This window comes from Talpa occidentalis, unplaced genomic scaffold (assembly GCF_014898055.3).
Source record: "Talpa occidentalis isolate TD23 unplaced genomic scaffold, MPIMG_talOcc4v2.1 talOcc4.9, whole genome shotgun sequence".
Lineage (NCBI taxonomy): Eukaryota > Metazoa > Chordata > Mammalia > Eulipotyphla > Talpidae > Talpa > Talpa occidentalis.
The window spans coordinates 13,015,079-13,041,706 of NW_023605305.1; the positions used below are offsets into that span (position 1 = coordinate 13,015,079).

Sequence of the window (26,628 nt, forward strand, 5' to 3'; positions counted from 1 at the left end):
AATTTGTCATTATTAATAGCTAATTATTAGTTGGCAAAAGAATTTTCCCTCTCTTCCCTACTACCCCATTCAGTGGCCAACCTTTTTCTTCAATTTTCATTTTTATTTTTTCTCCAGTTATGATAGCTTAGTGGGTTTTCTTTGTTCTTCCTCATCCTGGTCACTGAAATTCTGGCCGGCAGTTCTATCAGCAGAACTACAAAACCAAAAAGGCAACAGCATTTTAGAGTTTTCTCTGTGTCCCCCAAGGAAGCTAGGGGTGTGGGCAGGAGAGTGCCAAAGGTAGAGTCGGGGGCATACAGACCAGGGCCCCTGTCCCAGCTCTGCCATTATAAGCTGTGTGACCTTGAACAAACAACTCATCTGTAAAATGCTGGCCAACGGGCAAAGATAGCAAATGATGGAAATTTGATGCTGGACATGTGAGTGCTCATTTCATGGTCAAAAACATCCCTGTGATTACTAGTAATTGCTTTGCTAGAGCACATGGCAGTGTGCTCTAACCTGGAAATGTCAGAAGTCGCGTAGCTGCCACCTCAAGTGAGCCTTGCCTGTCCAACATGCAGGCACGGGGTGGTGGTGCTGGGCCTGAAGCATGCACATGGTGTCCTTTCCCCCCAGTGTCAATCACAGCACTGCCGTTGACTGAGCACGACACACCTGCTAGGCAGTCTTTGCAAGGACTGATTCATCTCGTCGTCATCATTACCCTATGAAATAGCCACCATATCACCCCCATCTTCACAGGTAAAGAATCAACTCAGATAAGTGACTAGCTCAAGCTCCCACGATACTGGTGCGTGACAAGCTCAGACGAGTGTGGACAGTGGTTTCTTTTCTATGGACCAAGCACACAGGCACGCTGCTTGCTACATGCTGTGCAGGTTATCATTGCATGAGAGAGCCTGGTCACAGAGGCAGGCTGCATCTGAAACTCAGACCAATCTCTGCTACTCTCTGTGGGGCTGTGAATACCTGGGGCAGGGACGCCTTTTTCTAATTGGACAAAGACACCACATGAGCTCTTAGAGGCCCTGTGAATGCTCTCTGTGTACTACCTTCTCTAATCCGCAAAACAGCTCTGTGGGCTAGATATTAATATCCCCATTTCATAAATGAGGAAATCTAGGCCTACAGAATTCAAGTTAAGTCCCTTTCTAGGTGGTAAAACTAGCACTTTAACCTGATGCCAAAGCTATGCTCAGAACCACAAGGCCCATGCGGGCCCATCTCTAAATAAGTGAAGAAAGGAAAAATACATAATTGTCTGACTTTTATCTTTTCAAATACGGTGGTTCTAATGAGGCTCCAAGGCTGTGGAGACCCTTTGGTGACTAAGCCAGCTAAAGGACGGTAACACTACAGAGGCGCCTTTCTCGTAGTCTGCAAAGTGTGTGTGCATACATAATCTTTGCATGGGGGGGGGGGAGGAAGGATTATCCTCACTCTTGCTCAGGGAGGTGAGTGACATGCTCAGGGTCACACAGCAAGCAGGCTGTAGTGGGGACCTGAAACCAAGGCTCCTGACCCCAGTCCGGTGCTCAGTCTTGGGCTCCTTGCTAAGTGCCTGAGAACTTGCGGATCAGCTACAGACTGCCTGGTGGCCCAGACGTCACATCATGTGTCAGATGGAACTGGAATATGATGATAACCACATGGCCACACTTGGTTCTTTCAGATGGAGGCATGGCTGGAAGGAGCACACCGGGAAGAGTCTGCTTGGCTTCCAAGCCACCTGACAACAAAAACTTTGCCTTTGCAGGAGCTGAGGCAGCCTGGGTGACAGCCTTAAAGGGGGATAACTTGGGAGCAGCTGGGAGCAACGCCTCTTGGACAGGGCTCCGACTTCCTCTCATCCCTAGCTGTGGCCAGGTTCAGAGGAAATACCATCTGTGAAAGAATTTTGCACAGAGGCGTGGCCCCAAAGCAGAGTGCTATTGTTATCCCTCCCCTCTGTGGATCTCAGGAGGCTGAGTTCATCTGTGCTCAAGACAGATTTGCCCTTCCTGTGATAAAATGTGAGGAGCTGCCGCCGCTCCAGTGGGGTACCTTCCCAAACGGAAACAGAATCCTCCCTCCCCAACAACCCATCATCGTGCCCAGCCTGCAGACCCACTGTGTGCAGGCAGGCAAGTCCCTATGCAGGAGGCCCCTTGTGGTCCTCCCCCTGTGGGATAGCATCTGCACAACAGGGGAGGAAGATCCAGACATACACACCTTCCAGCGATTGCCACATTCATTGCATAAGACAAAGGTAGTCATGGGCTCATCAGCACTGCGTGTCTGCACCTGAGAAGAGAGTGAGGCCCAGCCATGAAGCCGTTCTCCTGCTCTAGGACCTGCCATGGCTCCCGCTGCCTGTTGGAGAGGGTCTCCATCCCAGAGCTTCTAACTAATCTCTCTTTTCTTGCCTTAAAATTCATCTCCTATAGGAAGAGTTCCCTGGCTCAGCCCTGAACACATCTACTGAGTATGCCTCACTGATCAGAACCTGAGTGAGCTGTCCGCGCCCTCAGACATCGCTGTTGCCTACTTTACCGGCAGAAAAATGGAGGCCCAGAGAGGAAAAGGAATTTGAAGATCCTCAGGACTATTTAATGTTATGTTTTCCGGTTTCTCAGCCCCTGAAACAAACCATTTGGTCAGGTTTCCCACCACAAATCCTTGGCATTTCCAGATTGAACAACTGCTGTTCTGATTTTCTATAGCCAATCTTGCCTTGTGGGGCCAACCCTGGATGGCCATGACCTACAGCAAGTTCCTCCACTCACACTCAGTGATGAATCATGTCAGCGGGAGTCTGTGGTGTGGGAGGGATCCCCACTGGCCAGGGGACACAGCTTACAGGAGAGCAAGGACAACACTGGGGTTTCCCAGGAGAGAGAGATTTTTTTCATGGGCAGTTTACTTGTGGGATGCGACACCCAGAAAGCACCTTACTCACCTGTAAAGGTGCCTGAAGAGAGCAGGAGCTTGCCCAGCCATCTCCAAATTCCAGAATCAGAATTCCCCAAGGATCCCCCTGGATAGCCAGGGCCTAACTGGATTCTGTGTCGCTTTGGATCCCCCTGACAATGTGCTCTTGAAAAACGCTTGCTTGCCAAGCAGGGGAGGCGTGATTAGGTACCCATCAGAATCCAGGAACACTGGTGCACCAAGGGCAGAACACAGGCAACCCAGAAACAGGAGTGGTTCTCTGGCTTTGAGTCATTTAAAGAAGGGGTCTCCATGCTGGGGCAACAGACTTCCTCCTGCGGATTCAGGGTGAAATCCCTTGTGCTGGCTATATTGCAGGCAAATGGGTCTAGATCTGGGTTTATTACTATTTCTGCTACTGACGGTCTTTGCCACCTTGGGCAAAGCTGCAAAGCCTGTCTGGGCCTCAGTTTCCCTCTGAGTAAAGTAAGGGAGCTGCATTTTGGATCGCTAGTCATAGCCGTCTTGACTCTTCAGAAGTCCTGTGCCCTGGGAGTCTGGTTTCTCTTATTCTTGATTCAGAGCAGACCAGACCACGCTGGTCATACCTCATAGGAACTAGCTTGGGTGATTCTACATGCAGGAGACATTTTCCAGAAGTCAAGGGTACAACATACTGGTATACCAGACTGGCCCTTGGAGTTTTAGTCTGGCCTCTCCCAGGCTATTTCCTAAGCTCTCTCTGGTTCTCCACCTCTGGGCCCCTGTGGTGGTCCCCCAGCTCCTACCTCCCCTCCCCCTCACCTGGTTGTAGGTACAGTTCTTCTTCTTGCATTTGCTGCACTGAAAAAGGTCAGTGGTGGTGCCGCCCGTCTTAGCCATCTGGTGCTCACGGATGGCCTCCTGGGTCATGGCGTTCCTCAACTCCCTCAGCTCGTCACTGGCCATTTCCTGGAGAGAAATGAGTGTGTCCTTCAGAGCCAGGGAGCCCAGGAGTCCTGACCCACACCTGGTTTCTAGAAAGCCTCAACACAGGAGGCATGCTGGATTGAATGCAAGAATCTGGAGAGAGGCCAGGGCTCCTGGCCCTGCCCCAGGTGGGAAAAGACCACACCCCAAGAATCCCCATTCCGCTTTTGGATGAAAGGTCAAACATAAGGGCTCTGACTGGGCCAAATGCAGTGGGGTGTACACAGCAGAGCAGAAGGCAAACAGTTTCCACCCCACAATCAATACTCTTGTGTACATTTCCTCAGGTCTGGTGCTTACCCCACCTGCCAGGACCTCAGGTACCTGCCTGAACCTTCCTGCTAAAGCTGATGTGGCCACTGACTACCTGATCTGGATGCCCCCTTATTCTTTCAGCCTGGGCTTGACCCAGTGGCTGCTGAAGCTGTGCCCACTGTCCCAGGGGAACCTCACTGTCAACCGTCCATGACTTGCTGCTTCCCTCACCAAGCAGGGCCTAAAGCTCCTGGGTTCACATGACTAACTGCTCACTTTTTTCTATAAGACAGAACAGTCTCCTGCTTCCCATCAGCTCACTGCAGACACTTGTAATCTAGGTCCTTCCCTTCCCTCTCCATCTCCCTGGCCATTCACCTCCCCTTAAGCCTCTGCCAGAGGAGAGTAAAGAGGGGGACATTCAAACCTGAGAGAGCGCTACTGAGGGCTGCTTTTGGGGAAAGGGAAGATGGCTGAAGCTAATGCCAAACTGAGTAACATTTTCGTTGTTGCTGTATCTATCCTGACTCCTTGCATCATGCAGAACAGAGCTGACAGGAAGCCCAGATGATCTGAGTGTGCCCACCACCCCATTATATCCACTTGAGCTTCTGGATGAAAGGCAGGTTCCCATGAATTCGAAACTCTAAAGGTAGGTCCAGGGAAATGCATTTTTACTATTGCCCCAAGTTATTCTGGTGCACACTAATGTTTAAATCTTACCGTGTTAAATTCAAGCACTGCCTAACATATGGCAGGGGTTATAGAACATCAGCCAACTGTGGACACATAAACAAAAAGCAGCAGCTGATTTTAATTGGGAGTAATTTTCCTGCATATATACATCATTTTCATTCATTCCTTCATCTACTTCAAAATCTACTGGATGCCAGTTTGTTGAATAACCTTTTTTTTTTTTTAAAGATTTCTTTATTTATGCAAACAAGAGCTGGGGTACAGGCCAGAGTTGTGGGAGGTAAGAGGATTCACCAGAGACAGAATGGGGAAGAGAACAGGCAGATGTACTGAAATACACTGCTGAGGGGAGCAGTGGGTGAGACAGGAGAGGTCTGCTGCACCATGTGTGTAGCTCCCTGGCCGGCCAGGGATCAAACTCGTGCTGCAGTGGCTGCGGAAAGCTTCACAGTGCTGCGACTTAACCCCTTGCTCCACCAGGGAGGCCCCATTTGTTGAATACTTTTACCTGCACTGGTATGCTCACAACCAGCTTTGGCAACAAGGGTGCCAAATTTGTAGCATATACCAATTAGCATGTTGTGTGCATGGGCAATGTGCTAACTCCCTGGGCCTCCACATCCTCATCTGTACAATGGGGATAATAAACATTGCTACCTCAGTCGGTAAGAAGGTAAAACTGGACAATGCACCTAGAGCTCTTTGCACAATACATATTAGCTGTGCTCACTATCCTGATGGTCCGGAAGCCCTGAGAGATGGGGAGCCTGAGATGGTCTGTTCTGGTAAAGCCCGCTGACTCACCTCCACTGAGGCACAAGGCACTGGCACTCAGACTTGGCTGGGCAAAGCTGCAGGGGCTTCCTCCTGCCCTACCCCTTGCAGAAGTTCCACCCGCCTCACCTCAGCTGTCATCTTGGCAATGAGCCCCACAGATATGGCACCGCTGAGCACATTCCGCCGCAGGCCGGGGTTCCTGGGGTCCTTGAGGTTGCTGATTCGACTCCGCACACGGTTCCGGTACTTCATGTCCGTGCTCTTCAGCTCCTGGTATATATGTGACATGGTCAAGGGCCAGTCAGTCACTCCCAGATGGGCAGTGTTGCCCTGAAGCCCGAGGAACTCCAGCCCGACTATCTATTGCTCTTCATGGATCACCTTTGTGGCCTCTGATTCCCCAAGTTGGCATTAGGGACAAAAATATGAGGGACAGGAATCAGCTTCCTGGGTGAGACTATGGTGTCAAGGAGCCCAGGAGTGTGACCTCAGGTTAGCCTAAGCCTTCTATGTGAACTCAGCTGACCTCTCTGTGCCTCGGTTTCCTAATTTATACAGCACAGGACCCTTATGAGGCTCAGTGAGGAAACCTTAGGGTACACTAGCATGTTGTCTGGAACATATCAAGTGCTCCACAGTCAGGGGGCTGCTGAGATGATGACAGAGATGATGATGTCTAGTTTGGGAGGGCCAGCTATCAGGAAAACAGAAGGTTTAAGGTTCTAAGAAGTATCGCAATAAAGAAATGGTCGTGGTTGATCTGGTGCTCCTCACTTAGTTGGTCACAGAACCATCTCCACGCTCCGCCTTTTGTCTCAGCACACCTATTCCATCCTAAGGAAACTGCTTGGGAATGGCTGGTCAGAGTTACCTCTCTCATAAATAGATGAGGAAATTGAGGCTTAGGAAGGGTGCAGCCCTTGCTCAAGGTCACAGAGCAAATTCCTGGCAGAGACAGGGCTGGAAGCCAGACCCCCTCTCCTGGCGGTAATGCTCTCTCCACTTATTCGTCAGGAAGTCGCCCCTGGCCACTGACCACAGTGAGTTCTCTGTCCAGACACTGCCTCCAGCTCCCCCAGGCAGGCTTCTCAGCCCCCCACTCCCACCTCCTTTCTCCATCCTCTGGAGGAGCTCAGGGAACACAGCCATGTTTTCTTGGTCTCCTAAGCCAAGCAGAGTAAGGAAGATGAAGCCTTTGCTGGGAAAAAACATATACAAGAAAAGAGGCTGCAGGGAATGGGGAGAAATGGAAAGAGCTGACTTGCTAGAAGTGGTGGGAGGGAAGGTGGTATTATTTATTTATTGCTTCTGTCATTGTTTTAATGCTATTGTACAATAAAAATGTGGGAAAAAGAATATGCCATAATGCATTCGAAAGTCAAAAAAAGTACTGAAAAATCTGTTTTTGGCAAAGGGTCAAATAAAATCCAACTTAAAAACTAACCACTGCAAGCCGACCACAGAAGTGAGGCCCCCAGAGCAGGGGCGAGGGGATGAGGGGAACACACTGGACCACAGAGGAGGACTACGGGTACCTTCGTGGTGGGTGTGCTGAGGTGACTGCACCTGGAGGGGGCAGCCCTACACCTCCAACATGCTAACAAGGATGTAAACCTGCGGTACTTCAATAAAAAAATTAAATAAATGAAATCTGTGTTGGCAGCCCTGCAGGTGTGTATCTGCATGATGCTCGGGGATAGCCAGGCACCTCATCAGACTCTTCCTGCCTCTGTGTCCGCTTCCTGAGGTCACAGGGGAGGTCAAGGGGGGGGGGTCATCAACCTCTCAGAGGAGCACATGTGAGCCCCACAGCTGCTATGTTAATCCAGCGTCCCTCTAAAAAGGACAGATCTTTTCTAGGGCACAGAGCACTGAAGCCTCCAAACTTCTATCCCCTGAGCTCCCAACAGGACCAAGAGCTAAAAGGCTGATGATGCAGCCTTGGTTTCCTCTTCTTCAGAAAAGGGACATTCAGAGGAGGGAGCGAACCAGCAGGAAAGGCCCAGAACTGTGTACTGGATCATCCACCTTTGTTTCAAACTAAGCTTGACGGAGGAAGGATTGGTCGGAGAAAACAAAAATGTAGTTTACGATAGTTCTGGTACCTTGTGCTCTGTGTTCCTGGACCAATTGGAAACTGAACATGTACTTGGGGAGGTGCTAGGTAGCTCAAGACACGCTGCTGAATAATTAAAGCAAGGTGGAGGGAAACTGCAGGAAATGTGTGGGAGGCAGTGAGGGTGGGCCTCTGCAGGAGAAGGCGAGTTTGCTGTCTGCAGAAGGGGACTCTGCCCCTCCCCAACAGACCAGCTGAGCTTCCTAGGTAGAGCCCAGCAGGCCAGGGAAGGATCACAATTTTGTTCCCCTCCCTCCACATCTCTTTGACATGCAAAGTTTTGTCTCAGTAAAAGAAATTCCATGCATTCATTCAGTGGGGAAGGATGTCCCCCCAAAACATAAACCTTTTGCTGTGATGGGCCAATGTGATACAGGAGGGCCTCTCTTCTGTCTGCACAAGGTCCCTCTCAGCTAGTGGGACAATGGGGTGTATGTTCAAGACGTGGAATCCAAGGACCAAGGATTTCAGTCCAGCTCTGACACCCTGAGCCTCGGTTTACTCATCTATAAAATGGAAACAATAGTCCTTGCCTCACAGAGATTGTTGTGAGTTCACAGATGTGGGAAGAGTCAATTTCTTATCAGCTCTTGGAATACCCAACAGGCAATCAGAATGGAAGCTGTTATAAGAGGGTAGAATAGGGTGGAAGACGGCGCCTGAGAACTGCTGTTTTCTCTACTCTGATGTCACAACCCAGGCATATCTAACATCACCTGTATGGCACAGCAGCAGAGCCTCAGATTCTAGAGTCACACTTTCTGGGTTCAAATCCTAACTCTGCCACTACTACTAGCGGAAAGGAGCTTTGCAATTAACCAAACTGAGCCTGAAAACAGACTCATGGGGCAATCTACTTGGGCTTGGTCTCAGTATTGAATTAGGTGCTGTTCATAAAAAGCTTAGCAAGAGGCCTGCAGGTGCAAGACAATACATGTTAAATAGACTCAAGAAATCTGAGCTCATCCCCTTCCCCATCCTGGGTCCCCTGCATTTGGGAGGCCTGCTGCTGCTGAGCAGTCCAGACCCACAGCCCCAGCACAGCTCAAGGATATGATCTTCAATTTCTGATGCCATCTTATCGCAGTTGACTCCGTAGTCTTTGTAATCATCTAAAAGAGATTTGGAAAGCACAGGTATTAGGCAGACAGCTGCGTGTACAGGGGACTCCTGCAGGACTCCCTTGACTGAGAAAGATGCTTCCCCAGGGCCCTAGGAAGCCCTTCCCTCCCTCCCGCCCTGGCCCAGACCCTCTCACCGTCAGCTTTCAGGGCCGCTGAGAGCATCTCCACACACTTGTCCCGAACAGAGTCCCCCGTGAGATAGCAGGGTGCCAGGAGACAGACGGAGGGGGCAAAGGTAGGGGTCAAGGGGCTACTGGGTGTTTTGGGGGTCTCTGCTTTTGATTTGCTGCTGTTTGATCTAAGGGTGACAATCAGGAAGACATTTTGATGTTAAGAGAATAAAGCATTTAGCGAGCACCATTCTACATGTTTTTAGGGGTCATCCTTTTTAAGCCTTGTAATATGCCTAAGAGATTGGTACTACCCTCCTCCCACTGATAGCTGAATTTTATTATTTTTTATAGGTTTATTTATTTAAGATATATTTATTTATTTATACAAGCACTGGGTACAGTCAGAAGCACTGGAGGGTGAAAGAATCCACCAGAGCCAGAGTTGGGAACAGAACAGGCAGACTGATGAAATACACTGCTGAGGGGTGCAGCGGGCGAGGCAGGAGAGATCTGTCTTGCCATGTGGGACCCTCGCTGGTGGCTGGGGATCGAACCAGCGCTGCAGAGGCCACAGGCAGCTTCACAGCCCAGGGCTCAACCGCTGTACCACCAGGGGAGGCCTGGTTTATTTATTTTTATACAAGAATTGGGGTATAGGCCAGAGATGCGGGGGGTGAGAGGATTCACCAGAGACAGAGCGGGGAACAGAACAGGCAGAGTGACGAAATACACTGCTGAGGGGAGCAGCAGGCGAGACAGGAGAGGTCTGTCCCACCATGTGGATTGCTCCCTGGCAACCGGGAATCGAACTTGTGCTGCAGTGGCTGCAGATTGCTTCATAGGTTGCATCTTAACCCCTGCGCCACTGGGGAGGCCTGATAGCTGAGTTTTAAAATGAATTTTAGAGGGCCTCCCCAGTGGTGCAGTGGTTGAGCGCTGGGTTGCGAAGCTGCCCGCAGCCTATGTGGTGCTGGTTCGATCCCCCGCTGCTCCCCGGCCACCGGAGGAGGGTCCCACATGGCACACAGACCTCTCCTGCCTCCCGCTGCTCCCCTCAGCAGTGTACTTCGGTCCTTCTGCCTGCTCTGTTCTCTGCTCTGGTGAATTCTCTCACCCTCCTGCGCTTCTGACTGTACCCAGTGCTTGTATGTATAAACAAACAAATAAATAAATCTTTAAAAAAATAAAATAAAATAAAATTAATTTTAGAGACAGATGCATTTAAAACAAGGTGACATCTGGAAACCAGCAGAACCAAACTTAAAGCCCAGGGAGATGGATGAGGGTCCTTGTGGTCTCAGCTGACCTCTGTGCCCTCCTGGTTACAGACTAGTGTGCCAACTCCAACCCTACCCTGCGGTCCATTACACCCCTGCCTACTGATCTCCATGTATGTTCTCATGGAACCATTATTCACTCAGTCAATAAGCAGGCACCTGCTTATTCTCCAGATACTGTGCTAAAAACAAGGGATAATGCAGAGAAATCAGAAAAGTTTCCTCCCTCCAAAGTTCCCAGTCTAGTTAATAGTGAGTTTACTGCCATTAAAAAAGGCCGGCTTTCACCATGTGCCGGGCACTAAGGGAGAATTTTCTTTTTCTTTTTGCTTAGAAGAAATGGGGTGTGGGCCAGACATGGAGGGGGTGAGAGGATTCACCAGAGACAGAATGTGGAGCAGAACAAGTGGATCTACTGAAATACACTGCTGAGGGAGCAGCAGGCGAGACAGGAGAGGTCTGCTGCACCATGGGGGTCAGCTCCCTGTCAGGGGATCAAACTCAGGCCATCACGGTGATAGCACTGAGAACTAACCCCGCAGGCCATCAGGGAGGCCCTATGGGAGAATTTTCTAATTCAGTTCTCCCATCAGTCCTAGGAGGTACATACCAGGCACCCCCATTTGTAGATGAGGAAACAGGGGGATCTGTCTAAGGGTTCACCACTAAGACTGGGACCCATGTCTGCCTGATCCCAACACCTATGTCCTAAAGTCCTATGATATGCTGCCTCAGAATGGTCCCATTTGGCTTGGGCTGGAAAAACCATAAATAAATGTGTATATAGGCCAGATGTTTGGAAAGGTGAACATGTGCCTTAGCTCCTGTTGCCATAACAGAACACCGTAGACTGAATCAAACAGCACGGTTCAGGAGACTGGGGAGCCCCAGGTCAAGGTGCTGTTGGGTTCTGTGTCTGGCAGGAGCTCTCTCCTGGCTTGAGTCACCTTCTCTCTTGTCCCATATGGCAGAGAGAGAGGGAGTGAGTTCTCGGGTGTCTGCAATCCTATTGGATGAGAGTCTCCACTTATGACTATACTTAACCTTAACCACCTCCAGAAAGGCTCTATGTCCAAATACACTTGGAGTTGGGGCATCAACATATAAATTTGGGATTATAAACATTCAGATTCTAATACCATGTTAATTGAAATTAACTCTTCTGAGATGGGATTGTAGGAAATTTTCATTTTCTTCGACGTATATGTATTTTCTAAATCTTCTATGAAGACTGCCTACTTTTCTAATGAGAAAATTTTTTCTTTTGATAGTTGACAATCATGAGCAGTCATTCTGTGCTGATGCTCAGACTGATTTCCTACCTCCCTGTTTTCATGTACTGCTAGCAAAAGGCAGACGCAACCAAGTGTCCACTGACAGATGGATAAACAAAATCTGGTATACACATACAATGGAATATTAATTAACCATGAAGAGATGAAATTTTGAAACATGTTATGTGAATGAACTTTGATGACATTATGATAAGTGAAATAAGCCAGGTACACTGCTACGGAGTACAGCAAGTAGTCACGTCCACAGAAACACAGCAGAGGGGGTGGCAGAGGCTGAGAAGGAGGGAACTGGGAGTTAGCGTTTAACAGGTATGGAGTTTTTGTTTGGGATGATAAAGTTCTGGAGATCAATGGTGGTGAAAGCTGTAATACAATGTTCTTAATACCGCTGAACTGTATGCTCAAGAAGTTTATAATGGGTCAATTTTATGTTAAGTCTATCTTGCCACAAGGAAAAAAATCAGTACATTAAATTCAATGAATAAGAGTAGCTAGAATAACTGAAGAAGATAATGGTAACAATTTTTTTTCCATAATTGGTAAATCTTTTTTTTTTTAAAGGGTTATTTTTATGTATACAAGAGCTGGGGTACAGGTCAGAGTTGCAGGGGGTTAGAAGAAATTCACCAGAGACAGAGTGGGGAGCAGAACAGGCAGATTGACTGAAGTACACTGCCGAGGGGAGCAGCGGGCGAGGCAGCAGAGGTCTGCTGTGCCATGTGGGTTACTCCCTGGCTGGCCGGGGATTGAACTCATGCTGCAGAGGCTGCAGATTGCTTCCTAGTGCTGTGTTCAACCCCTTGCGCCACGAGGGAGGCCCATAGTTGGTAAATCTTAATTAATTTAAAATGATAAATGTTTTTATTTTCATGTTGAAATTTAAAAAAGGTTAAAAGGGCAACTTTTGTTATATATGAGAAGCAGCCTCCAGTATCCAGCAGTGGCCTGTGCCAATCAGTGTCACGATGCCAGGCCTTACCTGGCGGATTCAGAAAGGTCAAAGAAGCCAGGCTACCATGCGTTTCAATACAGGAAATTCAGGGATGAGGAGTGGGAACTGGTCATTCAGAGGAGCGACTGGGGCAATGCAGTTTCAGCAGAAATGTGTTGGAGCAAGAAAGTTCTTGGTTTGCATGGACAAGGCTGGGGGTTCAGGGCCACTGCAGCCTGAGGGTGAGAGAGCTGAGAGGAAGGATCTGAGTTAAGGATGGGAGTAACAAAAGCCCCCCTTTACTGCCTGTTTGCCATTTGCTCCTCTCTATAACCCTGGGAGTCACAAGCTGCTGGCCCCATTTACAAACGAGAATATGGAGTGATAGTTGTACAGCTTCCAGGCAGGACCAGGCAGTCAAGATGTCTCCCCCTTCATCACTTGGCTCCTCCCAGTTTTCTCTTTCATTGAGCCATGGGGTCTGCCAGTGAGACCTCATGCCTCCTAGGAAAAGCTGACTCATCAAGGTTGAATAAATCAGGGTCCTCCCTCCCCACTCCAGGGTTTTACCACATTGAGCCATTGAGGAAGGACCCAAAGGGCTGCTGTGTCTCCTAAATCCAGGAGGCGCCTTGCACAGTGGGACTATACAGTATACATCTGCATGGCAGCAACAGGAAGCTCTGGAGCTATGGCTGTACTTCCCTTCTGGAAGAAGAGGATACTGGGCTTCCAACGAAGTTTTTCAGGCTCAAGGAGCTGTGTGTGAGTGAAGCTAACTGAGTAGCCCAGACTCCCCTCAGGTGACGAGAGAATCTCATTCAACATTCCCCTGGGCGTTCATTACTGTCAGCTTGTTTCTCAACACTTGCTGTTTGGTCTGACCTTGGAGCCCCTGTGTCAGACTCTTGAGGACCTCCTGGGATTTTTGTGTTTTATGTGCTGAGCTTCCTCAAAGGTGTTTCAATGCTGCCACTAGGAGGAGTGGCACTAGGGTGGGGTAGACTGAGGAGAGAAAGTTCTGTTCTTCAATTCCCCAAAAATCCTGTATAAAGGGCTTCCCTACTTTTTATTTATCTTTTAGGCAGCCTGAACCTTACTCTTCTGGATCAACTTACTCTGAGTTCTACTCAACCCTGCCTGAAATCTGGCAACCAGCAACCTGGTGGTGGGGCAGGAGATAGGAAAGCTGACAAGGAAACTAATTCTGTCCTGGAGACAGATTTCAGCAGGAGGGAACAGGGTGGGTGAGAGGAAGCTGGGAAGAGGTTAAACTCTAGCATCTAAGGCCTGCACAGCCACAAGAGCCCCAAAGCTGGGTTTTCGGTACTGCTTGCCCCTCACAATCCATTTGCCACTCAGCAGCTGAGGGCGCTTTCAAAAATTCACAGCTTATCCTGCCATTCCTCTGCTTCAGACACTCTGATGGCTTTCAATTATTTTCACCATAAGGTCAAACTCCTCACCATGGCCTGCCAGGCCCTCCCGCCTGACCCTGTCTCCCTTTCGGACCTAATCGTGTGCTGCGCTGCCCCGGTTCATAGAAGCCCCTGCAGCACCGCTGCGCTACATTCCTTAAGCGCGGCCATCACTTGCACCACAGTGCCTTTGCCTTTGCACCGCTGGCCCCTCTGCCTTGAAGGCTATCCTTTCTCCAGAGCTTCCCATCACTGGTGCTTTCCCACCAGTCAGCCCTCAGCTCAAATGGCACATCCCAGAGAGGCTTTCCTGACTATCCAGCCAAGGCAACAGTCCCTGCCGAGTCACACTCTAGCACATGACCTGATTTCTTTCATTCACAGCACTGATCCAAGTCTATAATTAACCTGTTTGTGTGTTTATAAACATTGTCCGCCTCCATCTCCAGAGTGCAGGTTGTGGAGTAGAGGGAGCCTGGCAGCTGCCTCACCACTGCCTCCCAGCACCTGCGACAGAGCTCTGGGCAGGCGTGATGAACCTGGTGAATGAGTGGGGTGAGCTGAGGAAGCTGACTGCAAACAGAGGACAGGCATATCCTAGGGGTCGAGGCAGAGCTGAATCTGGAGGGACAGGTCTCCTTTGGGAGGCCAGCAGCCCCACTGCCTTGGATTAGACCCTGTCTGAAGGTCTGTCCACTCTCAAGACTGTGCCAACTCTTGTCCTTCAGCTGCAAGGTTCTTGGTGCTGCCCGTGCTGACCTGTGTGTCTCAGCACACATCCTGGATACCTGGGACCCCAGGGGCACCAGGCAGGGGAATCTGGGGCATGCTCCTTGGAATTCTGCCCAACAACAGTCATCATTTTGGGAACTCCTACAGTATATTTTTATTAAGAACCCATGTTCCAGAGCCAAACTCCAGCTTCAAAGCCTGACACCACCACTTGTAGGTACATGACCTCCAGGGACTTCCTTGACCTCTAGGTGCCTCAATCTGATAACCATAGTGCCCAGCTTCTAGAGCTGTTGAGAAGATTAAAGCACTGCAGAGAATTCTAGAAACCAACCATTAGGCAATTTACACAGATAACCACATTAAGCGTGAGTATTCCTACTGAGAACTATGCATTTATCAAACACTTAACATGGGTTGGAAACTGTGTGAGCATTTCATTACCTCATCTGATCCCCACCGTGACCTTGAGGGGACCCATAACTATCCAAGCAGCCAATGGCAGAGTCAGATCACAAACCTAGTTCTGCCGGCCTTCCAAATTCTTTTCGACACATCTCACTGTCTCTAAAAGGCAGGATGTTTTCCAGAGTCCCTTTACTTGCTAGGGGAGGCTGCTTGTTGCACTCCCCCGCCCCCTTCCTGGGGTAGGGCACTCCAGGCTCCAGTGCCTCCTCTTCGCTAGGATCTGGCTGGGTGGAATTCGGTCTGGGTGGCATTTCAGGCAGCCGCACTCATTTTGCTTTCAATGCACATGATTGGGAAATGAGCCAAATTGCAGAGAGGGCATCGCCGGCCAGGATGGGGGTGGAAGGCTGAATTTATCAACAGCTTCCTTCTGCTTCTGGGGTGTGCCTGTGCCAGCGCCAATACTAGCCTGGGGTCTCGTGTCTCTAAGTCCTTAGAAAACCCTCCCACCCCAGGTCCCACCCAGCCCAGCACTTGCGGGCCGTGCTTGCTGCTCCTGCGCACCATCTAGAGGATATGTCAGCTACTGCACTTCTGAGCAGCTGAAACCACTGCCTGGGAAAAAAGTCAACCAATTCCCACACCTGGGTCTCAAGGGTCAGGAATAAAATGCAACCTTCTTCTCCATCAGTGATGTCCTTCCTGTGCTGTTTTCTGGCGCTCCAGCCACAGTGCCCAGAACACCACACCCATGCACAATGCCACACCTTTGCAAGTGCCATCCCCTCTGCCTGGGATGCCCTCTCTTGGCTTGTCAATCAGGCAAACTCCTATTCCAGTATCTTTCAAGTTTCAGCACAAATACTCTCTCTTCATGACGTCTCCCTTGACTTCTCAAGTCATACGGAGGTACTCTTCCTACATTCCTACGTCCTGTTATGTCTCCTGCTGTCTGCCTCTACATTAGTGCCGCTTTGGGGCAGACACCCAAGCAGGTTAGCCCAAGCCCAGAGACCCTCTCCAGGTGCAGGCTCTCATTACTTCCGCCCACACTAGTTTCAGCTGGACCTTGACAAAGGCCCCAGGGATGGGGCAACAATGACCAGTGAGGAACTCAGTGAAGGAGCAATGCCTCTGATTTAGGAGTCCTCTAGGTCTAACTGTGTGGGCCCTAGAATTTGGAGGGTACAACATACAACAACATACAACATAATGAATGAGGTTTCCTCCTGTCCCCTGCCTCAGGCCTCCTCCATAAAAGCAGAGAGAAGGCACCTGCTGAATAGGACCTCCGTGAAGCCCACCACTTCCTTTACCTTTCCATCGACGGCCTTCTTGGAGAGGAGGCTACCGAAGACTTGGAGTCCACAGAGTCCCTCCTGAAAGAGGAGAAAGTGGAGATGAGACTCCCTGGTAGGCCGGCATGAGCAGAGGTGGGGAGACAGCGCCCTGGAGCCAGTTCTCCATGAAGCACCACAAGTAGGAAACCTATACCTGCAGGTGTCGTGCATGTTGTCACGTATAACTCACTGTTCATGACTAATTCTCGTCAGCGGTCTCTCCTTGCTCCCAGGCAGTCTTGGCTAACTGGAGTCCAGAGATACTGCGATTCCTGGACTGGCCTATCCCCCCGAGGAGCTTGAGACCAGCCTTGGCCTCCCCTCACGTACCTGAGGAGGAGGAAAGCAGCACAGGGCCCTTGGAGCCAGAGAAGCTGCATTGAAGTGGCAAGTGAAGAAGCGGGGTGCAAAATTAGCTATATGTGTGCCTAAGTATGCAAGACAACCAATGCCTCCGAGGGAAAAAGATCGAAACGAATCCAGGCCAATGCTCACAAAGACACCAGCATGGATCTGCTAGGGAGACAGATGGAATTGTCTCATAAGTGGATTTCCTCCCCATTTTCCAAAATGCACGTAGCTACAGTCTTTTTATATGTATTTCTCCTTGTACTGGTTTTACTCAGTGAATCTGTAAACTATAATCCCCATTCTCCGTCTCACTCACCCCGCTCTTCTTAGGGTCTCAGGGCACACGTCACCTCCCCGCAGAGATGACTCTTCACTGTTTACTGTCTGGTCTCCCTTGTAAACTGCTCAAGAGCAGAGTGTGGCAGTTTTGTTCACTGAGCTGGACACTGTACGCTGAGCCCTTATTCTTTTGGGCGCTTACTCTCCTGGTGCCCCAGGGCCCAAAGCCTCCCCTCTGCAAGTTCTCCTGAGCCTCCAACCTGTGGGTTCTCTGCCAGCAGGCTACTGGGCTAGAAGTGCTGGGCCTTAAAGACCCCAGGAGCAGCCCTCAACCAGACACGTGGAAGGAGGAGGATAAATAGCTGAGCTTCCTCAGTCTCAAGTGAATCAACCTGAGGTGTGGCCTCTACTGTGGCCCAGAGTTTCCCAAAAAAGTTTCTCCTGTGCCCCCAGGAGTAATCTATTCACCAACACACCCTGTGCTGCTTCCTCCCCTGCCCTGGCTCACTTCTCAGGCTTTTATCTGCATTTCCTGAAATTGCCTCTCAAATAAACCCCCTTGAACTTGAATCCATGTCTTAGGGTCTGCTTCTGGAAACCCAATCTTATATTCACTGCCATCCCAAGCAAATATATAATGCCTAGCACATAGTAGATGCTCTATAAATATTTCTTGGCAAATACTAGGAAGGAAAAATATAAAGACTAAATATAAAATATAAAGACTAAAATATAAAATAGAAATGTTAAAATTACTTTTTCTATTTATATAATATAAAAACCACAGAAATATAAAAACTGAAAAAATGGGAAAAGGAACCTCTCCAGAGTTAACAACTATTAAGTTTAATGCCTCTCCTAAAGCACTGTTACTTGTTCTGACTTCAAAGGCCATGCAAGATCAGTGTGCATTGCTGAATCACAGAGAATAACAGAGAATGTGAAGCTGAATAACAGAGAATGTGAAGCGCCTCTTCAATGTAATCACTAGTATATTTTTTAAAGTAATTTTGATTTTTTAATTTCAAAACTAGAAAAAGTTTTAGATTGAAAAGTTAGAGAAATTTTTTAAAAGAAGAAGAAAAAACAAACAAACCCTGTCAACCTCACCACACAGGAAAGATCACTATCCTGGGGATTGCCATCTCAGACATGTCTTTCTTGTCCTTCTCCCATGTGTGTGTGTAAAATTCACTCATGTGATTTCAATAAAAACAGCATCATCCTATGGGTATGACATCGCATACAGCTTCTCTCACTACTTGATTAACATTTTCCAATGTCATTAAACACTCTTCTATGAGAAGGGCCCCTCAAAAGGGGGCCCTATTAGCATTTTGAACATCTTAAATAACAGGATGCCACTGATCCTGCAGAGCACAGAGTCACCCCAACCAAAAATGGGAGCAGCAAGGTAGGGCTGTGGCTCCTTCTTAGAGGACAGTCACTCCCCTTGCAGTGGGTTTCCTAAGGCGTTTTCTGCAGAACACCTGCTTTATAGGACTATGCAGCCATCTAAAAGAGGTTCGGAGGAAAAAAAATGTTTCAGAAAAGCCAGCTGGAAAATGTTATACATAGAACATCATCTTTATGCTTTTATCTTATTAATTCCTTAAATGCATTCCTCTTGGTGAATACTGGATCAAAAATATGTACAATAAGAATGCTGATGTCATGAATGGTATTATCCATGTTACTCTACCGTCCCCTGATCTGGATGAACAGACTCCCACCCTTCCAAGAAATTGAGGGCTCTGTCTAGCCACGTAGGGAGTAAGTAGCATTTACCTACACATCTGTAGAAACTCATGCAATTTGGGGAACCCTGGCTGGAACAGGGAGGGGACGGGCACAGAGCTGTTCTATTTTTTCTCAGCAGAGGCCTGGAGGTCTGACAAAGATCCGTATTCCACTCTCACATAATGGCTGTGTGATCCTGGGAAAGTTCCTGCCTCCCCACGACCCCCAACCTTCAGCTTCTTCATCACTCAATGTGAATATATCAATGTTGGGTAAAGAGCTAACAAAACACTTTTCCCTTCTCCATGGACACATATGTTCCTAGCCCCACTCCCTGGCACCGGGGCGAAGGTGAAACGCGCCAGCCGAGTTCCGAGACAACACTGGGTACAGTGCAAAGAGGCCAGGGCTGGCAAGTCAAGTCTGATGTGTGGATGGACTGGGCTATGAACCACTATGAAGGGTTAGTGGGAAACTCAGCTCTGGGGCTGCTCTGAGTGCAATGACTCTTGTGGCTGGTGGTGTCCTGGCTGCGATCCTGGGCGCTGTCAGTGGGATGATTAGGAGCTTTGGGACATGGGCTTCTAAGTCAGGGGGATCTTACCCACTGAGGTCTCTGTTTCTTACACCTGGGCTGCCACCTGGGTGGGCCAGAGAAAGCTCTGGATGCTGTGTGGTCTCCTATGAGAACCCTTGCTAATGAGAAATGTGTGGGGCTGCCCTGATGGCTCACCGTTTCCTGTGCCTGCGTCCTAGGTGAAGCCAGTGCCAGGGATGGAGCAGGGGTGGGGAGGGGCCCTAGTGGGGTCCCATCAGTCTATGTGGTGGAGCCAAAGAAGACCCCCAGAGGAGGCACTGTAGGAGATGCTACTAACAATAGCTACTCCAGGCTGTGAGGATTAAATGAAGTTTTATGAACAGAGGCTGGCAGAGGACTTGAAGCCTGCAGCCCCTCCTTTCCGCCCTCCCCGCCAAATACCTCTCTTTGGGCTCTTCCCCTCGCTTTTTCGTCGGTGGGGAAAGGCCTGCTTCTGGCTTCCAATCTGAACAATCCAGTCCTTTTTCCTTCTTCTTTGCTTTTTCTCTTTCCTCTCCTTTTTCTCCTTTGGGGGGTCCAGGGGAGTCTGAAAATGAAAGGATAATATTGTTCTTCCGTGACTTTGGGGAGGAAGGAACAAAGGGCAGGAACAGGGACATCCACACCCCCAACACACACTCTCTCTCACACACACACACACACACACACACAGAAAGACTTTTGCATAAACACCCAGGCACATATTCATACAATGTGTATATATAGGCATGAGCTATGTATACAAACACACAAGCACAAAGAACTGCATACATAGGCTCATGGACACAAACTCGCAGAGCTACAAATCTTGCACCTGTGTACACTAACCACTGGCACTCCCCACTAGGGGCCATCTGTCACTTATTAAGTCATTCAACAAACATACACTGAGTGTCTGCATGACCCAGGCATAGTCCCCGCCCAGATGCTGGGAGAAAAACATGGCCAAAGTTGACCTTGTCTCCTCTCACCTAGTAGCCGCTTCCAGTTTTTGATGAGAACTTTGGCCAAGGACACCACCTCCTTGTCTGAGCAGTGCTTGCGAACCCCATTAACGGCAACACCTATCCTGGTCGTCTGCAAAGTGAGAGGGTTAGAGGCTGGTCTGGGAGCACAGGACGCTGCCCTCAACTAACCGCCCCCAGCACCAACCTCTCCAGAGCCCAAACTGACCCGAGGCTGAAGCCCTGACCCTCTGCAAGTAGTGAGGTTCAGGGCCCAAGTGCCAGCCCCCTGCTGGGCGGACAACTGTGCTCTGGTGCTGGGTTTGGCTGATGCTCAGGACCCTCCCCATTGTCTGCCCCCAGGTGTCTTTGACTCAAGTGTCAGCCTAAGTTTCAGAGCTCTGGCTACTCAGTTTGGGTCTGAGCTCAGTTTTCAGTTTCTGGCAATATTTGGGGCTATATGGGCCACCGAGGGATGACAGAAAAATGGGGGACTTTCTGCTGTCACTGGTCTCTTATATCCTACAGGACCAGGGCTTTAGGAATTGGGGCATCCAAGGAAAGCAAAGCAGGCTTTTCCCCAGGCCCAGGGGCCCCCAGTGCTTGGAAGGCATCCCTGGCCCCATCTAGCTGCCTCAGCCCCTTGCCCAAACCCTCCCGGTCAGAAATTCCTACCCCCTCCCACCCTTACATGCCCCCTCGCCCACATTGTGCTGGGGCTCCCCACCCCCGCTGCACCTGGAGTAGCTGGATGGACATCTGACAGCTGTTCAGCTTCTTCAGAAGATCCAGGGCTCCTTCCTGGGGGAGGCCACAAGGTCAGAACTGAGGCCCAGAGGTTCTGCCCCAGCCCACTGTGATCTTAGTGAAAAAGAGGGGGGGCAGGAGGTAGGCAGGAGACGATTCAGTTCTAGGGGCAAGGGACAGAGAGACGAGGAAAAGATCCTGCCACGGTCCAACCCTCTCACTTCACCTCACACCACCCAGCCGGGCTCAAGCCCCTCTGAGTTCGGTCCTCACCACTCGCGGGGGCGGGGGGGGGGGGGGGGGCCCGGCGGCGGCGGCGGCCATTAATCCTGCTCTTCCTTCTAGCAGCACGCTCCCCCCAACTCTTCCTCAAAAGTTAATTTCTTCCTTGCTTTCCACTATTGCCTGTGTGTCTGTATCCCCTGCTCTCACTTCCCAACTGTGAGCTTCTGCAGGGCAAGGACTGTGGGGTTTTTTTTTATGGCTTTATTGGATACACAATAAACGCATATTGTGGACCACAACTGGATGACTTTTGAAACAAGTATGTACACACAGCATGAAGCCATCAGCACAATGGAGTAAGAACACAGAATCCGCCCCCCAAAGTTTCCCTTGTGCCCTTCTGTACCCCATGTTTCCCTGCACCCCCCCCACGCCCAGGCACCACTATTTTGCTGTCACCGTAGATGAGCTCGCGCCTTAAAGGACTGTACACAGAGAGAAGGTGGTGTCCCGGCTTTTGGGTCTGGCTCCCCCACTCAGCATTACTGCTTTCGATCCATTCGTGTCACTGCATAGGTCAGTGGCTCCTTGTTGTCCAGTGGTTCCCCGCTATGTGCGGACACCACAAGTGTTTGCTCATTCTCCTGCTGGCAGGATTTTCAGGGAGCGTGCCTTTTGGGACTCCCACAAATAAAACTGCTAAGAAAATTCAGGTACAAGCCTTCGTGTGGCCCTGTTCCCCTTGGGTAAATGGACTTTCATTTCTCCTGGGTAGAGAGGCTGTTTTAGTCTTGGAGACTCAGGGCTTAGCACACAGCCCACGGTGCTGGCCCTGACTAGATGGAGAGCAGAAAGCAGAAGACCGGAGGCGAGAGTGGGAGGGAAGAGGGAGACCCAGATTTTAAAGTTTTCTGGCTGCCAGGAGCTGGACCACCGCTTACCCACATCAGCCTTCTCCTCCCTCCTGCCACTTCCTCAAGGCCAGTTCCAGCCTCCTGCCCTGGTTCCCTGAGGAGCACCAGCAGACTGTGTCCTGAATGCCCTGCACCTGGCTTCACTGCCAGCCGAGGCCATGCCAGACTTCCTGGACCACGTCCCAAGGGCTGTCGGCCCTCAGGCCTCCCTGAGTGCCCAAGTTCACAGCATGCTGTCAGAGGTGTGAGCTGCGGGTGTGCGTCTAATTAGAGGATAAGGCTGGGCACCGTCCAGGTGTTTTACTTGCATTACCTGGTTTAACTCTCACGGCCACCCTAGGAGATTGGTGCTGTTATCGCCCTCCCCCTCCCCCTCCCCTCTTTTTTTTTTTTTTTAACAGAATTACTATCCTATGTTCACAGAAGAGAAATAATTTGTTCACAAGGAACTGAACTGAGATTCAAACTCGTGACTTTCGGGCTGGCAGCACCATGCAGACTGTGTAGGTATGGACACAGATCCGTCTAGACGCAGGCAGCCGGGGATACCAGCTTGGGTGAGCACAATGGTACGTTGGTCAATGTTTAACAACCAGTTCTCAAGGGGAAAGAAGCAGTGTTTGCCAGTTCCTGTGGAGTAAATACTCCTTCTGTGGAGTATTCTGAGTTCAAATTGTCCACCTGCTGTCCCTGAGCAAAAGGAGGTATTGGGCAGAGCGACGCAGCGACTGAAGTCACTAGAGTAAATGACCTCGAGACCACTGGTGACAGTCAAATGTAGCAAGGCAATTAGGAAGTGATGATTTCAGAGTATTTCTTGCTTTTGTTTTCAATATGATTTATAAAACTGGAAGCATATAATTTAAATTTCAAAACAACTGCTGTATATTACAACTGGCTTAAAAATTCCTGAACACTCAAGTGTTAAGTGAGCTCCAGCTCACCTCTGGGCATGTGTCTATGTATGTAACACTGCACAACTAGGTCATGCTGGAGAAGTGCTGTGAGCCCCGGTTGCACCTGGACTTATAACACCTGCAGATGTTGACAGGTATGTCTCCCTATGCACAGCTGGGGCGTATGGCTGGCAGGAGCTCTGGTCCAGGTGTGGAGCTGTATGTATGCAGCGCCAAGCGTTATGTGTCTCTATGTGATGATGCCTCTGTTAGCATGGCTGTTTGCTCCGTCTGCAGCTTGCCATGCATGTCTGCAATAGCTGTGCTGTGTGCACGCATGTACATAGTTGCCTTATGGGTATTTTTCTAGAAATATGATGCTCAGAGCCTGTCTTCTTTGGGTTAGACTGTCATGTCCGTGTCACTAGCCATGTCTCTCATGCATAATGTTTGTAGTTGCTGGTTTTACTATTGTGTATGGCTGCATGCCTGCAGCTATGTTTATTGCATATAATTATGTGTATGTGTAGCCTCACTGTTGGTCTTTAGCTGGATGTTTGAAGCTATTTCGGCGGGTGCACACTCACAGCATCTGACAAAAGCCCCGAGTTGCTGGGACTTCAGCGATTGGCAACAAACCAGGGACCTGAGTTGCAACGTGGAGGATCCGTCTTACTACAGGAAGTGTGTCCTCTTTTCCCTAACCACCGCTGGGCGGGCCCACTTTCACTCCTGGAGCAGCCCCACCTTTCTCGGCCACATGCCCAGAGCTCTGTGCCCACCCGGACGCTGCCAAGAGCCCAGGCGCAGACGTGGCTGCAGACTGGCTGTGCGCTGCAGGGACCCTGGGGCCAGACTTGCACCTTCAACGCCGGGGGACACCATTTCTTTCTCCCATTTCACAGAAGAGGAAATGGAGGCCCAGAGGGAAGCAGAGTGGTGGGCCTAGGGCCATAAAGGGGTAAGGGGAGGCCAGGGCAGGCCCTTCCTTGCAGAGAGCCCCTTCCAACCAAGCTGCCTTCCCCATTCCTCTCCCCCAAGCCACCAGAGGCACAGGTCTGGGGTCAGCAAGGGCAGGTTGGGATAACCTGTCTCCCTGACATGGAATGTAGTTCAGGAGACCTACCCCAGCTCCGCCATGCCTGGTTGGGAAAGCATCCTGAGGCTTTGGAGGATCCTGGAATGGGGTGGGGGGGGGGAGGGCTAGAAGGTCCCAGAACTTTGCAGGTCTCATTCTCTCTCACCAAACTCCAGTTCCACTCCTGCTAAAGGTCTTGCATACCTGTCTCTTCCCTCCTACTCTTGAGGCAACAATCAATCCAGTGACACCAGGAGACAGGCAATCTTATCTGACGGACAAGAAGCAGACTCTGGCCTTTATACTGAGACCCACTCATTCTCGTCCAGGGTGTTCTCTGGGGATCCTGGACACTCCATGGCTCCAGGGGTCTCTTCTGTGTTCTAAAACCTCCCCTAGGCCCATCCCTTTCTCAAGAACCTGAGGTCACAGAATGTTCTAGAAACACACGCCTCGGGCCGGTAGGAGAGGCCTGGGCAGAGGGATGCCCTCAGAGGCGAGCCTACCCTCTCTTCCCAGTCAGGCCGAGCCGGGCCCTCCCGGACCCAAGGCCAAGTTTGCTGGGTTAGGTGACCTGGGGCGCCAGGCTGAGGCAAAGCTCACCGGAGGATCAAACATTAACTTCACGTCGGCCTGTGCTCCGGCCTCCTGGCTCTGGGCGCCCAGAGACCCGCCGGCCGCCCGACTCCCCCCGCCTCCGAGCCCTGCCTCCCCTCCCCCAGCCCGGGCGTCGGGCTCGGCCTCCGCCCCCCGCCCCCCGCCCGTGCGGGCCTCGCAACGGCCGCCCGGCACCTGTTTGGCCCCCGCCCGCGCCCGGCCCGGCCCGGCCCGGCCCGCCGACCCCCCCGCCGGCCGCCGGGAAAGGGAAAGTCGCTCCCAGAGCCGCCCGGCGCCCGAAGCCCCCGAGCCGCGGGGTGCGCGGCCGTTGGCGCCTCTCCCCGATCCGCGCCGGGCGGGGGCTGGACGCGGCTCCACACCCCGCAGCGCCTCAAGTTTCTCTGCCCTGCTCGGGCCACCGGGATTTCGCGCCCCGGGGCCCGGGGCCCGCCCGGCCGCCGCAGCCGCGAGCGCGGACCCCGCAAGTCCTGCTCCCGCCCAGGTCTCCCCGCCGCTCCCTCAGGGCCCGCGCAGTCCCGCGGCGCCCGGACCCGGCGTCCGGAGGGGGCGTGAGCGAGCCGCACGCAGGGGTCCGAACGCTCCTCCCGCGCCCCGGGGCCCGGCACACGCCCACCCTGAGGTGTCCAGGGCCCCAGGGGCCCGCGCCCGCCGCGCCCCCGCGCCCCGCGCCCCGCGCGCGCCCGCCCTGTCAGCCGACGGCCCGCGGGCCCCGACGTGCCGCGCCTCCCGGGCGGGCGCCGGGCCGGGCCCCGCAGCCTCACCGTGTTCTTCCTGGCCACCATCTTCTCCAGCTTCTTGGCGATCCGCAGCAGCTCCTCTTCCTGACCCATGTCGGCCCGCGACGCCCGGGCCGGCGAGGGGCGCAGGGGGCGGCGGCCGGCGGGGGGCAGGAGGCGCCGGGGCGGAGGGCGGGCCACCCGCGCGGGCCCCAAACACACACGACACGCGCGCCTGGCGGGGGCGGGGCTCCCCCCCCGCCCCCCGGGCCCGCCTGCCTCGGGGCGGTGGGGGAGGGGTGGCCGGCACTAAATATAGACCTCAAGGACTCGCCCGGGCGGAGATTGCCAGCGCCGGCCGGTCGGGGCTCGGGACAGGGACGAGGCTACAAATAGGGCGCTTTGCTTGGGGCCCTTCCTGGGGGGGCCCAGGGCTAGCGGGAGATTTGGGGAGAACGGCTGTCCCGCGAGCGGGAGGCGGCCGGGCCGGGACGCCAGGAGCCACCGTGGCGAGCAGGGCGCCCGCGGGTGCGGAGCAACCGGGCGAGCGTTCTGGGCTCCCGCGTCTCTGCAGCTTGAAGCGGGCGGAGCTCGCCCTGTGCCTGTGCCCAAGTGGTGCCACTCGGTGCCCTCGAGCCGCTGTGTTTTGTTCTGTTGTGTTTTGTTTTTGCACGATCCTTCTTCCAACACTGCCGCAGCCGGTGAGTGCCCAGGCTGTTTGCATCGGCATGCCCCGAGCACAGTGTGTTCTGCAGAGTTTGTTACAGCAGGCTTTGCATTTCCAACACGCTCCCCCAGTGCTGCAGGCACTGCCGATCCCAGGACTGCGCTGGGGTGGTGAGAGCTTGGGAGATTCCTCAGTTCAGCAAACTTTGAGACATACTCATCCGGGTAAATAGGTGCTATTTATGTATTCCGCGTCAGGCCACCCTGCCTCCCCAGGAGGACTGGCTCTAGAAGGATGATCTTGGTGGAGTGGAGGAAACGGTTGTCTAACTGTTGTAGAGCAACCCCGATACAAAACGGGGTGCCTGACTGGGGGTCCTCACCCGCACCCTTAAAAGGACTTATTCTACTGCAGGCACACGCGAAAGGTTAATAAAAGGTTTATTTCCAAGGGAAGGGGAAATGAGGAAATGTACAACTCAGGGAGAAAAGTGGGAGACAAAGTTTTAA

The 26,628-nt window shown here is 51.6% G+C and overlaps 1 protein-coding gene across 1 annotated transcript; it reads right to left on the bottom strand.

The window, feature by feature from the left end:
- TCEA3 (transcription elongation factor A3) lies at positions 1 to 25,605 on the bottom strand. The gene is made up of 11 exons (XM_054691076.1): positions 25,498 to 25,605; positions 20,997 to 21,059; positions 20,286 to 20,391; positions 19,717 to 19,861; positions 16,344 to 16,406; positions 8,988 to 9,151; positions 8,781 to 8,841; positions 5,740 to 5,890; positions 3,721 to 3,867; positions 2,218 to 2,289; positions 1 to 196 (listed from the first exon to the last, which is right to left on the bottom strand). Exons 1-11 carry the CDS (start codon positions 25,564 to 25,566, stop codon positions 188 to 190), a joined length of 1,050 nt encoding a protein of 349 aa, XP_054547051.1. The 5' UTR covers positions 25,567 to 25,605; the 3' UTR covers positions 1 to 187.
- Between the last annotated feature and the right edge of the window lie 1,023 nt (positions 25,606 to 26,628).

Coding starts and splice junctions, on each gene's coding strand:
- TCEA3 (XM_054691076.1), bottom strand. CDS start 25,566: ATGGGTCAGGAAGAGGAGCTGCTGCGGATCGCCAAGAAGCTGGAGAAG. Junction 16,407..19,716: donor GGGGAAGAGCCCAAAGAGAG/GTATTTGGCGGG, acceptor CTCCTCTTTCAG/GAGGGACTCTGTGGACTCCA. Junction 5,891..8,780: donor TCAGAAATTGAAGATCATAT/CCTTGAGCTGTG, acceptor CATGTCACATAT/ATACCAGGAGCTGAAGAGCA.